Source organism: Megalobrama amblycephala, unplaced genomic scaffold (assembly GCF_018812025.1).
Source record: "Megalobrama amblycephala isolate DHTTF-2021 unplaced genomic scaffold, ASM1881202v1 scaffold401, whole genome shotgun sequence".
NCBI classification, from domain to species: domain Eukaryota; kingdom Metazoa; phylum Chordata; class Actinopteri; order Cypriniformes; family Xenocyprididae; genus Megalobrama; species Megalobrama amblycephala.
This window is the reverse complement of record NW_025953359.1, coordinates 14,061-31,070: the sequence shown is the minus strand read 5'-3', so window position 1 is coordinate 31,070 and position 17,010 is coordinate 14,061. Positions and strand designations below refer to the sequence as shown.

Sequence of the window (17,010 nt, the reverse complement as noted above, 5' to 3'; positions counted from 1 at the left end):
CCGTCAGGTACAGCAAATTTCCTCAAAGAAAAAAATCTCTCTCAACACTGTAAATTATACAGGGAACCACAGCTGGTAGCCTACATCACTATAATATTAAAAATTAATTTATTTGTAAGCTACTTACATATAAATTACACAGTTTTTATAATAACGTTATAATAAAAAAAATTATGACAATTATAGGCTATTTCTACTCATTTTTATATAGACCTAAAAATTTAAATGGCGGCTGTCATAAAACAGATTTATACATTCAATATTGAAGTACATGTTAAGCACAAATACAATGAATATGCAATAGTGCATATATTTAGCAAAATGCTCCTCTCGAAGTTCATTTTTGTAGCTGACTGATGCGTTTTTGGACATTGAAGGGCTTTTCTGAGGTAAATGTGACGGTAAATTTGACATTATTACAATATGTTTTAATGACACCTTTCCACAGTTGAAACATGAACATGAAAGATGACATGATACGGATTTTGGTAAGTTCTACTATATCTTTCAACATACCTTTGGATGTTCATTCATGTTTATTACATGTGGAAGAGTTGGTCCGTTCACGCCCGCTCTGCATGAACTGAAGCGCTTAGCGCTACAAGCCACAGAGAGCCACGAATGATCGCGACAGCTCGCGAGACGTCTATGGTCTCACTCCAGTCTATGGGAAAGTATCCCATTTTCGATACTTGTGAGGTTTGTTGTGCTTGCAATTTCACCTGGACCTATTTTAGGTGTGCCAGCTGCCACTTTGGGTGGCACCGGCACACCCTGGCACACCCGTGGCTACGCCACTGTGTTGAAAGTTCACCAGTTCCCGCTTCCTTCTTCCCTTAACAACATACCTTGTTACATTGGTGCCGAAGCCCGGGAGGAAGAAGGAACTCCCTGTCATAGAGCCCTCGCCGCTGTGGGGAATCTGCTGCCATCCGCCATGATGGGGAGGAGCAGGGAATGGGGGACTCCTGCAGACTGCCCGAACCTTGAGGAGCCGTCGCCGTCCACCAAGGGCTATCCAGCATTGCCACCAGGCATGGTGGACTAGTTCACCCAGCTAGTGGAGAATTGAATGGCAGTGCATTTTGGGAACCAGACCAAGATTTTTTTTTTTGTCTTCATCTCTCTTCCCTGTCCCTCCTCATGCTTCTGTCTCCTTTCTCTCACCTCGTCTGTCCTTGCCGTGACTGGCCCTGGGGTGATGGGGGTATGTGGCAAGCAGGACAAGGCAGAGAGCCGTGAGAATGGAGCGTGAGAAACTTGAGACCGGTGCAGAGTGCGAGTTTGTCAAGTTTCTCGCGGAGGAGCTTCGGGAGCATAAAAGGAGGAGCAACAACAGTAAAGGACAAGAGAGGACCAGGCCTATTTACATGTTTTATGTGTATGCGGCAGTCGTCCGTGAGTGACTGCCTTTTTTACTTTCATTTTGGGTTTGTTTATTAAAGTATTGTTGAACGTTCGCCAGTTCCCGCCTCCTCCTTCCCTTAATTACAGATTAATTACAGATACATTCTGACGTATGGAAGCATTGTAAGGAATGCCTGGTATGTCATAAGTATAAACCGACCGTTTCAAAGCTAACTGGCCATATGCAGTTGACACCGATAGTGGAACCTGGGCATATGCTGGGGATTGACCTTATGGGACTGTTCCTTGAACGTCATAAACAGAACGAACATCTCCTAGTGATAGTTGATTACTGCTCAAAATGGGTAGAATTGTCTCCTTTGGGAGTAGTCAAAACTCCTCAAATTTCATACATTCTTGTGGAAGAAATATTTACCAGATGGGACACCCCTAGGTACTTGGTGTCTGATTGAGGAATGCAATTCTCTTCCCAACACATCAGTTTAATCTGCAAACAGTGGAATGTCATCCAGAATCCTATCACCGCTGTTTACCCACAAACCAATTTGACCAAACAAGTAAATGGAACACTCAAGACCATGATTGCCTCATATGTGCACAACCATCGCCATTGGGACAGGTGGCTAGCAAAATTCTGATTTGCTATCAATACAGTGTGGCAAGACAGTACGGGATCCACCCCAACCTAAGTCATGCTTGATCACAAATTGAAAGGACTTCTAGAAAGAGCTATCCTGTGACCTCCTGATCCAAACAGTCCAGCCTACCCTATCCTGGAAAAGTCAAAGGAAATAATTCAAACTGTGCAAAGGAATGTCGAACAGGCCCAGAGCAAACAATGCAAGTACTATAATCTTTGAAGGCGACAAGTTCACTTTCAAATTGGAGATTTAGAATGGGTTCGTACGCTTCCTCTGTCATGTGCTGATAAAGGTTTTATGGGTAAACTGTCTGCCAAATGGAAAGGTCCTGCCAAAGTGGTCAAATGCCTTGGTCCTGTTAATTACTAGATACTGAATAGTCAGAACAGGTAGATTCTTTCAGTTTACAGAATTTGAAACCTTATTTTGGCAATGTAGAACTAACATGAGGGGACGGATATGTAACAGTCACTGCCTGTCACAAGGTTTATTCATTGCAATTATGGTTGCTATGTTCTTCCTAGCCACTACGGGGATACAAGAGCGTACCCTGTATGATACAAAACAGAAAGCAGTAGAGAAGGTATTAGGGGTATGTGTTACAATTTTTTTTTAATTAATTTATTAATATATCAAAACTAGCAGTAACTTTGAACTAATATGGGGCGGTTTCCCGAACAGAGATTAAGCCTAGTCCTAGAATAAAATGGCCCTTTAAACCAGATTAACAGAAATCTGCTTTCTTTGTCATGATTTAAAATAGTCCTAGACTTAGTCTAGTCCAGATTTTAATAAATTGATTTCCTGGAGGAAGACTGAATCAGGTGCTGAAACCGATCATATGCGCGCTCCACCTGTATGTCATAATAAAAATCGTATTTTTGATGTGTTCGTATTCAAACTCCAGTTCTGACCGCATCGCGGGCAAAATACAAACAACACTCATGTGCTTGCTTTGCTTTACACACGGCTTGCGTGTCCGAACGCAGAGGTGAATGAACAGCACTTTGGTGATATTTGAATTCTCCACTGTAATGCGGTCTTATGCGAACATATTTTCCATTTGTGCTGGTAGATTACAGCAAAACCAACCAAATGCACCCAAGCTTTTGCTTTGGTTGCGTCGCAGGAAAACGCATTTTTGTGTTGTAGCACTGAGGTGCATGAGCACCAACGATGTCTCTGAATGACAAGAGACAGAGGCGAGAGAAGTGATACTTCCTCATGCATAATACCGCAATTATAATCTTATGCATACTACAGCCAGGGATGGGCAAAAATACATCAAAATGTATTTTAAAATAAAATACCAAATACCTTAATTTTAAATGTATCAAAATAAACTACAAAATACAGCAGCCACACCATGTATCAAAATAAACTACTGTATTTTTGTATTTTGAAAATACTACAAAATACTTTTACAAGGGAGCATGAAATTTCTTCGCAAACTTTCCATCAGTTGGCCCATTTGATCGATCCCTTCACCATTACACTGACTTGATTAAGTACACAATGTTTGATAGCAACAGCTTTTCTCTGCCCGAGTCATGCAATAAATCTGACATGTGCAGTCAGTTAAAGGCACAAATATGTAGGATTTTTAGATTTAAAATATTCAAAAACCACTAAAACAATGTTAGATTTTTTGTTGACTTGTGTACCTACATTATCCCAAATGTTTCCAAGAAATTCTAAATCCAGAGAAATAAGCAATTTTAACCAGGACACACACCATGTCCGTGTGTCGTCTATCAATGACATCATTACCCTCGATTTCCCATTTTATTTTGTCGAAAAACCATGGATACATCAAAGACACTTTAATAATCCTTCTAACATGCGCTCTCTGTTCTCTGCGGTGTCTCCTCCTAACAGCAACAATTGCAGCCATGTCACAAAATGGGTTCAGACATGCTTTTTTTGGGCATTAAATAATGGTGTAAATACCAGTAAATTGACAAGCACAGACATTAGTAAATTGCATTGTGTGATTCATTTAAATACTCTCCTCCCATAAATTTTGCATCTGAAAGGGAAACTCCTAAAAATGCATATGCAATAAGGTCAGCCGCAAACTCAACTCAGTCCACGCGTTTTCAGGGCTAATTTTATATTGCGTGTCTTTAGTAAATCCCGACAGTAGATTTTTAATGCCAAAAGAGGGTTTGCGCTAGCACAAGCTGTTAGTAAATCTGGCCCCAAGTCTTTTTGTTTGAATCTCGTTTTCTTGATTTATCACGAGTACCATGTTTTACCATTACTAAAAAAATTGTATATGTAAAAAAAAAAAAAATTACATATTGTGGATTTAACAGATCAAATATTCACATATCCATGTGATCTCCCAGATGAAGGTTAGTTTTAAAGTAACCAACAGTATAATGTTTGCAAATGATAATTGTATCCTAATTTAGTTACTTGATGTCTGGTAATGAAGGGCCTACTTTGCATTGCAACACTGACTCAATGACAACAACTCATTTATAAGAAGACAACTGATGGCACCTGTATTCATAGCAACTAGTTTTTAACCAATTAATCATTTGATGGTTAATCATAAATATAGGGAGTTGCTGCTCGGTAATGTTTTCAAGAACATTATGTAAATTGGTATACTATTTAGCCTAGGCTACCAAAATGAACACCAAAGCTTAACATGAACTGTTAAAAAAAATAAAGCAATTCATGCTAAAAATTGATGGAAAGCTGTCAGCCTGCACATTTTTTGACCACCTTCTTCCATATGGATCCATTTTCTGTTCTGATCGCAAGTCTCTGCAAACTATAGAGTAGGCACCAATCAGAGGCCACAATTTTATGTCATCATGTAGACTTCTTACAAAGTATTTTACAGTATTTTAAAAATACAAAAATACAAAACACTAAAGTATTTTGATACAAAATACAAAGCCATTTTCATCAACCCTATCAAATACAAATTACAAAATACTATTTTGTATTTGAAATACGTATTTGAAATATGTATTTGAAATACATGTATCATAAATACTGCCCATCCCTGACTACAGCGCAGTGATTGGATTGAATGAGCTTTTCATCATGAATAAATGTAGAAACTGTTGACGTCAGCATGTTTGACCAGCTCAAACTTGGAGCCAACCAGCACTCCGGATCTTGCCAGTGGTACATGATGACATCAGATTTTGTGACATTGCTCTGACTTTGCTTTTCAAACCGGAAGACAGAAAACACTCTGAAAAATGCAAAAATAACTAATTTCAAATTATAAATAAAATTAATGAGTACCTTTAGTGTTTTCAATGATGTGCAGCCTATACATATGTTCACTGTTCACAAAAATGTGTTCTGGGGTTTCATGAACACCAGGAGGCAGGTTTAATTTCAGATTAACATTGTGTTTCAAAGAAGACACATGTATTACTTGGATAGATATAGATATATATATATATATATTGATATTGATATACACTGTGTGTGTGTATATACCGCGTTACAAATTATTATGCAAGTGACATATCAGTAAGATTTCAGTAGAATAAACATTCAGATTTTAGTTTTTCTAAGAAAATGTATGTTTGTTTATTTATCCATGTCTTTTTAGATAACTGGTATCAATCTCAGACAAAATAATTTGCCAGGTCTATGGAAACCCTACTTAGAGGTTGTTCCACATTATTAAGCAAGTCACAGTTCTCATGCCATATGGAGAGGAAGAAAGATCTTTCTGAAGAGGAAAAGCATGAAATGGTCCAATGTTGTGCAAAAGGCATGAAAACAACTAATATTTTGTGAAACTGAATGGAGATTATCAAATTATCATAAGATTTCTGAGTGATTTAGAGCACAGCAGAACTCAGTCAGATAAAGGCTTATTAATGAAAGTTCCTGTCAAAAAAATGAATTGTATTGAAAGGGCAGCTATAAAAAAGCCAGTGTTGAGCAGCAAACAGGTATTTGAGGCTGCTGGTGTCTCTGGAGTCTCAAGATGTTCTCCATGCAGGCTAGCAGTTGTGCGTAAAGATGCCATCACTAACCAAACTTCACAAAGAGAAACATTTACAGTGGGTATAATATATTGTAGCGCTCCACTATGGGAAAAGAGGAGAACAGACACGGAATGCAGTGAAGTGTCACCCCGGAAGGCGTCTTTATTTTGTCAAGTAGTGCAAGTTTAGGTGCAATCAAACTCAGTCTCTGTGTTACGTGCAGTTGAAGTGTTCTGTGGGGAGAAGTGCAGTTCCTCCTTGCCCAGCGAAGGGAGGGTAGTGGTTGAAAACACTGAATAGTTGTGAAATATGAAAGGCACTGAGCGCATCCATCTCGGGCTCAGCGGCAGCAGCGCGAAAGCAGGTTTGAATTTAGCAGTAACGCACTGAATGTTTTAATCACGCCAGTGTGATCGTATCCGTTAAAGGGTTAAAATCGATCGCGTTTCGGGGGTGAAGGGGGGACAAATTGAAACTGAGGAGGCACAAATTAGATCTGAGGAGGCAGTGCCCCCTTTTGCCCCCTTGTGGCGCCGGGCCTGCTTTGAGTCTACCAACAACCCCGTGCTAAGTATTTTTATGGACATGCATGCTTCCTGGCTAAGGAAGGGTGTCAAATTTAAGCCATCTGTAGAAACCAAATGGTTGGAAAGACAATGCAACTTGAGCTGCACGAAGATAACACCAGAGTCTTTGTCTCTTTTGATCTTGAGATCAGAGAGACATTGCAGGCCTGTGGCCTCTGAGTGACACAGTTGAAATCCACAAAAATCACAGAGACTGTTTTTCAAATAAACTGCATCAAATTGTTCCAAACAATTCTAAACGGACTTATCAAACATCGTTCCACTGCATAATTCCATGTCATGTCTACACATTGACCAGTTATGCTTAGAACACTCACAATTCATGTAAATGAAACTTTTGAATGATTGATTGAAAGTGTACCTTGTTTGGAATGAATTTAAATCTCTATTCATAATTCATTGTTTGGCTTGAATGAAATCTGTGTGAAATGTAGCGTATTATATTTAGGGAAATCAGGTCTAAACTGTAATCTTTTTTTTATTCTCTGTCGAGAGGGGGAATTGAGGAGAACATGAAATAACATTTAGTTTATTATCGGGGAGGAGAAAAGCCACCTTTGAAACAAAGATGATACCTAATTGGTCAGAACTCCTCAAAGAGGTGGGACAAACACCTAAGTTTATGTAGTCAGATCAGAATGACAAAAGTCAGAGTTGGACAACAGTTTGAACAAAGAAGATGACTGAGACAAAGAACAGATGATGACAAGCAGACAAGCAGTTTCATTCAAGCCATCCAACTTCTCACTCACTTTTCTTTTCTTTTACTTTCCTTTTTTTTACGTTGAGAGTCTCGTATTCTAAGTTAAGTTTTGCCACAAAGTTTAACCAACGACTTTTTGCCGCCTCAACTTTAAACTTCAGTCAAAGAGGGAGACTCAATTTGTTTGCCAGCACGCCCGAATGTGATTGGCTTTTCCACGACAAACCAGCAAACCCGGAAACCCCCTTTCTCCAAGCCAAGGACGCCAACAAGGGAATCCACATTCAAAGACACGAACGACAAGCAAGTACCTCCAGATTCTATAGCTGAACTGGTGCATTAAATTAACGATTCATGGTTTGTTCATGTCCGGTCTTATGAAGTGCATATTTTGCTAGAAATCATGCTCATCATTAGATTCTCTCTTAAAACTCTTTCTTTCTCACTTGTGTGTGTGTGTGTTTGTGTTTGTGTTAGATAATAGTTTGTGTTAGAATAATCAATAAAGTCTCCTGTAGATTTTTAAAGAGAAGTGTCTTGTGTTTTGTGCTTACAAATTTAATGTCTTAAACTGCCGATCTATGTTACCTTGCTACTAAATAGTGTTTTTACGATAGTCGGATATTCATATCCGCTACAGAGTTTATGGTTACGGCCCATGCAAATGACCGCTGGACGATTCAGTTGCTCGGTCGTAAAGTAACTCTCTTAAAATTCCCTATAAATTAATTAATTATTTCATTTGAGCTGTGATTGCATTTTAATTGTGATGATTTTGGCTCACATTTAACAAAAACCCACCAATTCACATCTTAATAAATGAGAATACTTCATAAGATCAATAAAAAAGGATATTTTAAACAGAAATGTCAAGCTTCTGAAAAGTATATTCATTTCTATGCTCTCAATACTTGGTTGTGCCTCCTTTTGCATGAATTACTGCATCAATGCAGCATGGCATGGAGGCAATCAGCCTGTGGTACTGCTCAGGTGTAATGGAAGCCCAGGTTGCTTTGATAGTGGCCTTCAGGTCATCTGCATTGTTGGGTCTGGTGTCTCTCATCTTCCTCTTGACAATACCCCATAGATTCTCTATGGGGTTCAGGTCAGGCAAATTTGCTGGCCAATCAAGCACATTAACACCATGGTCATTGAACCAGCTTTTGGTACCTTTGGCAGTGTGGGCAGGTGCCAAATCCTGCTGGAAAATGAAATAAGCATCTCCATAAAGCTTGTCAGCAGAAGGAAGCATGAAGTGCTCTAAAATTTCCTGGTAGATGCCTGCGTTGACTGTGGACTTCAGAAAACACAGTGAACCAACACCAGCAGATGACATGGCAGCCCAAATCATCACTGACTGTGGAAACTTCACACTGGACTTAAAGCAACATGGTTTCTGTGCCTCTCCACTCTTCCTCAAGACTCTGGGACCTTGATTTCCAAATGAAATGCAAAATTTACTTTCATCTGAAAAGAGGACTTTGGACCACTGAGCAACAGTCCAGTTCTTTTTCCTCTTAGCCCAGGTAAGACGCTTCTGACGTTGTCTTTGGTTCAGAAGTGGCTTGGTATGTGGAATGTGACAGTTGTAGCCCATTTCCTGAAGACGTCTGTGTGCGGTGGCTTTTGATGCACTGACTCCAGCTTCAGTCCACTCTGTTTGAAGCTCTCCTAAGTTCTTAAATCGGCTTTGCCTGACAATCTTCTCAAGCCTGCGGTCATTCCTTTCACTTACACCTTCCTTACATCTTTTCCTACCACACTTTTTCCTTCCAGTCAACTTTCCATGAATATGCTTTGGCACAGCACTCTGCGAACAGCCAGCTCTTTTAGCAATGACCCTCTGTGGCTTACCCTCATTGTAGAGGGTCTTAATGATCGTCTTCTGGACAGCAGACTTCCCCATGACTGCTGTTGGGATTACTGACCTAAACCCAGTATTTACAGTTGTGGCCAGAATTATTAGCCCCCTTCATAAATATGATCAAAGATGACTCTAAAAATAAATCTGTGTTGTTTATCCTTTTGATCTTTAATTTATAAAATTAGCAAAAATCTAACCTTTCATTGAAGGAAAAGAATTGAAAGTGGGGGGGAAATAACATTATGAAATAAATATTTTTCTCCAAAACATGTTGCCCACAATTATTAGCACCCTTTTATTCAATACTTTTTGTAACCTCCTTTTGCCAAGAGAACAGCTCTGAGTCTTCTTCTATAACGCCTGATGAGTTTGGAGAACACCCAAGAAGAGATCAGAGACAATTCCTCCATACAGAATCTCTCCAGATCCTTCAGATTCCCAGCTCCATGTTGGTGCTTCTTCTCTTCAGTTCACTCCACTCATTCTCTTTAGGGTTCAGGTCAGGGGACTGGGATGGCCATGTCAGAAGCTTAATTTTGTGCTCAGTGACTGATTTTTGTGCTGGTTTTGATGCTTGTTTTGGATCATTGTCCCAACGGATGATCCAACCACAGCCCATTATAAGATTTCTAGCAGAAGTGGTCAGGTTTTGATTTTGATACGATATATCTGAACAAGTTGTCCAGGACCTCCAGCACAAAAATAGACCCACAACATTAAAGATCCAGCAGTATATTTAACTGTGGGCATGGGGCACTTTTTATCCATGTGTGCACCAAAACCATCTGGTGGGTCAAGACTCAACTAATCTCTGCAATTCTCCAGCTGTGATCCTAGGAGAGTCTTTGGCCACTTAAACATTTGTCCTCACTGCTCATTAGGATGATTTAGACACTTGTCCTCTTTCAGTCAGATTTGTAACATCTTTAGTTGATTGGAACTTCTCAATTATTGCCCTGATAGTGGAAATGGGGATTTTCAATGCTTCAGCTATTTTCTTACAGCCACTTTCTATTTTGTGAAGCTCGACAATCATTTGCTACACATCAGAACTATGTTCTTTGTTTTTTCTCATTGTGATGAATGATTAAGGGAATTTGGCCTTTGTGTTTCCTCATGTTTATACTCCTGTGGAACAGGAAGTCATGGCTGGACAATTTCATGTTCATGATCAACCCGGTGAGCTAAAAAAAAATTAAATATGAATGGGAATATACTTCAGAGATATTTTACTCATAAAAAATTCTAGGGGTGCTAATAATTGTGGGCAACATGTTTTGGAGAAAAACATTTATTTCTTAATGTTATTTTCCCCCACTTTCAATTATTTTCCTTCAATGAAAGGTTAGATTTTTGCTAATTTTATGAATTAAAGATCAAAAGGATAAACAATGCAGATTTATTTTTAGAGTCATCTTTGATCATATTTATGAAGGGGGCTAATAATTCTGGCCACAACTGTATACCCTGAGAATGGTTATTTAATAGAATTTGAAATTAAATATTCTAATAATTTGAGATACTGATTTTTTGGTTTTGATGAGCAGCAAGCTGTAATCATCAAAATGAAAACAAAAAAAGTCTGGAAATATTTTACTTTGTCTAATAAATCTAGAATATATTTAAGTTTTACTTTAATTAAATTACAGGAAAAAAATGACTTTTTCATGATATTCTAATTTGAGATGGACCTGTACATTTGAAAAAGCAACATGCGTCAAACATCTTTCCAGAAGCATTTATTAACATCTTGTCCAACAAAAGACAATAGCATGTTTTTATTCCAAACTCACTTCATAACGACAGTTGAGCATCCTTCTGTGAGATGATTTGGCTTCTTACACAGAATAAGGCAGTTGTGTGTTTATTAGTCATTTTTAATCAATCAAAGCGTTTCAATCTGTTTATTCAGCTACAGCGATATGAGGCGTGTTATCTACTTCTGCGGCAGGGCATATTTGCAGTTTCTGCGCAAGAGCGCCCTCTGGATTTCGGATGGAGAAGCATTTACTACTGATTACAGAGCCGTACAGCTCTGACAAGCTGCGCATAAAATAATCGCTGACTTTGCCAAATTGTGTGCGGTTTATTCACGATAAATTGTGCAGCCCTAGTGAACAGCCCTAGTTTATTATTTCAAAACAATGTTGCATCATCTGCATTTATCAATGAAACAAACATAAATGTTCAAATCATGTTTGATATTTTACAAGTTGTGTTGATACAAAGAGTGGATAAGCATATAAGCAACATGGCAGAATATAAATAATTGCATGCAGCATGCATGCTTGCTCATGTTGTTGCTGTGGTTTATTTTCCATCTCTATCAGCTTGCAAATCATTTGTTAAAGTCACACATAGTGTACGTTCTAATTAGGTATGTTTGAGAGATCTTGGATCTGGCACATAGCAGGTTTAAGTCAGTAGTTAAACCTAATGGTATGGCACCCAGGTTCACATTGCTATTGCAAGTCACTAGTTAACTCTGGGCTTCGCTAGCCTAGATATACATAAGTAAAGCCACTAGATGTTAAGCCATTTGGCAAAGCAGGCCCAGGCACACATAGCATAGTTCAATGAAATAAAAAATAAAACTAAATATGTTTTTTTTTTTGTTTTTTTAATTACTATAATAAAACAAAAATTAAAATAAAAACTATAAGCACTCATATGTTGTCAGTTATCCTATTTTTCTTGAACTTTTCTGCTTTCAACTACCAAGGAAGTATAGAACTCTCAGCTTATCATAGATATGCTGGAACTGCATTGCTTAAACAAACCAATATCCTTTGAACAATTGCAAATAAGGTGGTGTAGGCACTAGGTAGTCGTCCTAAAGATGAAAATCTGAAGAAAAAAAAATGAAAATCTGCTGTGAACAACTTAATACAAACAGAACTGGTTTGCTTATATACATATTTGTTGTGACTGCACAATGTGAGTATAAGGCTGTTTCTGTGTTTGATTCTTTCCATTTTCTAGGGGAAATCCCAGAGGCGCTAAGCATTGATGATCTTAAACAGAAGGCAAAGAATGGGGATGCCAAAGCACAGACAGAGGTCTGAATGCCACAAAAATACACTTACATTGTACATTGTTATAGTAATTCGAAAACTTACACTGTTGATTAAACAGATTGGTAGATATTACCTGAGATTAGCTGAGCAAGAAGACGAAGAAGTAAATTCTGTCACCGCGGTAACATGGCTACTCCAGGCAGCGAAAAATGGACGGAAAGATGCAGTGAAACTGCTACAGCGCTGCCTGCATGACAGGAGGGGTAAAGCAGATACTTATGATATCTAGATTGTAAACATATAATACCCCTTTGTCTATATTTACATTTAGACTGACTTTTATAATGGATTAGTGTGTCTGTGTATGTTTGTGCCAGGCATCACAGCTGAGAACAGAGAGGAAGTGTGTTCCCTGGCATGTGAATCTCGTTTTCAGCGCAGTGTAAGGAAAGCAGCTCTGCTCATGTACTGGACACTCAATCCAGAGAGGAAGAAAAACATCACTGCCTCTGAACTTCTGGAAAATGTCAGCCAGCTCAACACTGAGACAGGTGAAATATCAGGAATATGTTGTTGTGATCAACCAATTTGGATAATGCTGAAGGAATAGTTCGTCCAAACATGAAAATTCTGTCATTATTTACTCACCCTCTTATTGTTCTAAACCTGTATGCTGTTATTATTTTTCTGTGGAACTCTAAATAAAAATGACAAATTAAGAATCTTCATGCAGTTATTTTCCTTAAATCAACAGGGTCAACTGTAAATATCTTTAGAACAAATGTTGTGTGTCCTGCTCCTCCAGATGGTGCTCCCAGCAGCCCTCTCTCAAGCCCAGCACAGAAACAAAAAAAAATTTTGGAGAGTTTGGTCGCAAGAGATGGTGAATTTGTGTTATCTTTCCTTTAGGGTCTAATATGTTTGAGACTTATATTACATATGTGGTAATATGCATATAATATTCTGAATCTGTGTATTTTTGCTTTGGCAGGGGCTGAATATGTAGGTGTAGAAGAGTTTGTTGAGAATACTAAACAATACGCTGAGGGTATTTCACCAACACCTGCCATGGAAGCAGGAGGGGATGATGATGATGATGATGATGATGAAGGGCCAGTAAAGAACCCAGATGAACTGCCTTTGCATCAGAAGGTGTTATTATTTCTGATTGAGTCTATGCATATTAAAACTTGGTGAGCTTACTTATTTTGTGTACTGCCTACATGGCTAGCTGTCCGCACAAATGGCATCCTAACCAAAGTGGAATTTCACAAGGGATTGTTATGAGATACTCTCCATATGTAAACAAGAACATACAATATAAAACACCTATGTACTGGATGAAATGATACACCTTTAATTAGATAGAAAACTATACACTGTTTATCCAAAACACTTGAACTTGCACTGCATGTTATTGCATGTCTGTGACACAATGCACACATTTGGCATGTTTAACATCATCAGTGTTAAGAGTGTTTTTCTATAAATAATGGTTATATACACTATAAATACAGTGATCATAAGCTAAAGTACAACATGAAGTCGTAATGAAGAGTCTTATATGTATTTTCTGTACATGTTCTTACCAAAAAGTAGGCCACATGTACATGATATTTGGAGTTCTCCTCCGTTCTGTGGAATTAATGTAATGATTAATTATCAATTTCAATAGGATAGTTCATCCCAAAATGAAAATTGTCATCATTTACTCACCCTCACGCTGTTCGAGACTCAGAAGGCTTCCGTTCATCTTCGAAACTCAAATATGATATTTTAATAATATTCTCTCAACATTTAGTCCATTCATTGAAAGTCAATGTAACCCAAAATGTCCAAGCTTCAAAAATTGCATAAAGACATCATAAAAGTAAATCACATTAATTAGATGTTTTAATACAGGTCTACTGAAGAGACACATTGCTTTATATGATGAACAGATTTAATTTAGAGGTTTATTCACGTGCTGATCAGTGTTTAGATCAACTATGGTCAATGAAAGCTCAAAAGGGCTTGCCAGGTGAAGAAAAGGATTTTCATTGGACAGACAAATATGATGAGAGAATAATAAAAATATCTTTGTTTGTGTTCTGAAGATGAACAAAAGCTTAATGGTTTATTTTATGGTGAACTATCCTGCCTGGAGTATTCTTGAAAATTGACACCCCTACTATTTAGTTTAGCAGCTTACCTTGTTTTGAGACAGCCAATATTACAATAAATTATTATTTTTGACTAACTCAATTTTCTTCATACCTACAGGTGTTGAAGTTTCCCTTTCATGCAGTGTTGGAGGTGAAAGAGGTGTTGATTGACTGGGCGTCCCGTGCGGGCATGCAGTGGATTAGCGCCCTCATACCTACTCATCACATCAATACCCTCATCTTCTTCTTCATCATCTCAAACCTAACGCTAGAGTTCTTTGTCCTTGTCATTCCTCTCATTATATTCTACCTTTCTTTTGTGTCAATGGTAATCTGTACTCTCCGAGTCTTTCAGAACAGCAAGGCATGGGAGAACTTTCGAGCGTTGACGGTCATGTTGTCTCATTTTGAGCCAGGCATAGACCTTGAGCAGGCAGAGTCAAACTTCACATGGAATCACCTTGAGCCATACCTCTACTTTCTCCTTTCTTCACTTTTCCTCATCCTTTCGTTTCCCGTGGCAGACAAGTCCTGGTTGCCATGTTCAGAACTGGCTACGGTTGCAGTCTTCTTCACTGTAAGCGGCTACTTAAGCCTGCGACCAGCAGCGCAGCAGCATTCCAAACTTGCTCTGCTCTCCCAGGTTGCCTCTGCCATTTCTGCATTCATGAATCAGTTGCTGGGAGGCTGGGTGGGTCGAATAGTTGGTGGCACTTGGTTCAACATGCACTTTGGTGACTGGTTGGTACTGCATGTGGGTGTGCCTTGTTTTCTGTATTTCTACCTCCTGTATTTGTGTGCCCGAATGGCCACAACAAGTGGTGCACGTGGCACCTACTGTGTGCTGCTTCCCTACCTGGTGTGCTTCATCTGGTGTGAACTGTCTGTCACGCTGTTGCAAGAGTCTACTGCATTGGGGCTAATGCGCACAGCTGTGGGCTACCTCCTTTTCTTCTTTGCTTTGCCGGTACTATCGCTGGCTCTAGCAGCCATAATGCTGGTGCAGCTGGTGCAATGGTTCCTCGCCCTGGAACTGACCAAAATGGCTGTAACAGCATGTGTTTGTGTGCTGCCTGTCTTGTTGCGCTGGTGGACATGTTTTAGCTTGTCGCCTTTTGCAGTTCTGCACTTTTTGCGGCGTAGCAGCGTGGTCAAGTTGATCCTTGTGTGGATTTCAGCTCTGGTGCTTTTCAGCTGGTTCTACGTGTACCGTTCTGAGGGGATGAAGGTATACAATTCCACCTTGACATGGCAGGAGTACAGTGACCTGTGTGGCCCTCGTGCTTGGAAGGAGCATAACATGGCACACTCCCAGATCCTCTGCAGCCACTTGGAGGGACACCGGGTGACATGGGAGGGTCGATTTAAGTACGTTCGCGTCACTGAGATCGAGAATGGAGCGCAAGCTGTCATCAACCTTCTGCCGGTTTTTATAGCGGACTGGGCCCGTTGTCTATATGGTGAGGAGTACCCTGCCTGTGATGAGACCCAGCCAGGACCCGCTGAACCGCTGTGTCAGCTCAAGGTGCTTGCAAAGCATAAGTGCCATGTCAAACGTTTTGACCACTACAAGTTTGAAGTGACCATGGGGATGCCGCAGAAGGGGCGCAGTGGGGCACAAGATTTTGATGATGCCACCAAAGACATTGTGCTTCGGGCTAGTAGCGAATTCAGACACGTCCTATTGGCACTCAGCTCAGGCAGTGTGGTGGAGTTCAGCACGGTACTTGAAGGTAGACTGGGCAGCAAATGGCCAGTGTTTGAACTCAAGGCCTTGCACTGCAAGACATGTGCCTCACCACTTGTACCAGTACAACGACAGGTCAAGATTGAGCAGGACTGGAGGGTTAAAGCCCGAAATGCCTTTGCTTTTGTCTTCAATTTCCTGTTCCACCCTCTGCTTTCAGCTGAGGTGGACATTACAGTAGCTACTACAGAAGTGTCTGTGTGAAGCTAGTATGCCATTGGCATACACTCTAGTATTAGAAAAGAAAACTGTTGAGATTTGATGAAGTGCTTTTGATAAAAGCGCTATTAAAACGGCAAATGCATTGTCATCTTGTTTTGTCTGTTTCATGTATGAAAGTGAATAATGAAGTGAGAAGAGCTTTCTGTAGCTCACTGGTTTCAATCTTTGCTCTGGGGACCCACCGCTCTGTACATTTTATATATTTTTCTTATCTGACACAGTCAGTTCATTTAATGGAGTGCTTTCCTAACAAGCTGATGTAGGGCCTCGCTCGACAGAACTTACCAATGACTTTATCAATGAACAACGTGACCGAACAAAGCTTCATTTGACAAAGGATTCATTTGCTGACCCCAGAATCCCCAGGGGCACTGGATAGCTCCTAATTCCAGCTGGTCAGCATTAAGAGAAGTGGTAACGTGACTTAAGAACAGAGAATATCTGTTCTGAGGCCTTCCTGATCATGTTAAATCTATTGATTCTCTCACAGAACCCTCTTGTATTATCGGATGGAACAGGAAACATTAATTAACGGACCTAAATGCACCAGGATCCTCACAGACCTACCCTGATTAGGAATCCCTTTTTGACCCGGTCACTCGTGACTCCGGTCAAAGTTTAAACTCTATGCTTAAGGACTCAATCTTGAATCTCAAAAGGGACAATCATTTAAAGTATTAACTATATCCAGAATAACACTTGCTATGATGTGATTACTAACATGTTGGAGTCAATGCAGTATATGT

General features: G+C 39.6%; 1 protein-coding gene across 2 annotated transcripts in view; it reads left to right on the top strand.

Moving 5' to 3' along the window:
• Positions 1-16,976, top strand: part of wfs1b (Wolfram syndrome 1b (wolframin)) — an 82,762-nt gene extending 65,786 nt beyond the window's left edge. Inside the window, exons 3-8 of one of the 2 annotated variants that reach the window (XM_048179936.1) lie at positions 12,117-12,193; positions 12,270-12,414; positions 12,529-12,702; positions 12,957-13,034; positions 13,143-13,303; positions 14,414-16,976. In XM_048179936.1, coding sequence (XP_048035893.1) covers positions 12,117-12,193; positions 12,270-12,414; positions 12,529-12,702; positions 12,957-13,034; positions 13,143-13,303; positions 14,414-16,246 — 2,468 coding nt within the window. In that variant the 3' untranslated portion in view covers positions 16,247-16,976. Of the gene's footprint in view, positions 1-12,116; positions 12,194-12,269; positions 12,415-12,528; positions 12,703-12,905; positions 13,035-13,142; positions 13,304-14,413 lie in introns of both variants that reach the window. The other variant, XM_048179935.1, reaches the window with a different exon arrangement.
• The last annotated feature ends 34 nt before the right edge of the window (positions 16,977-17,010 follow it).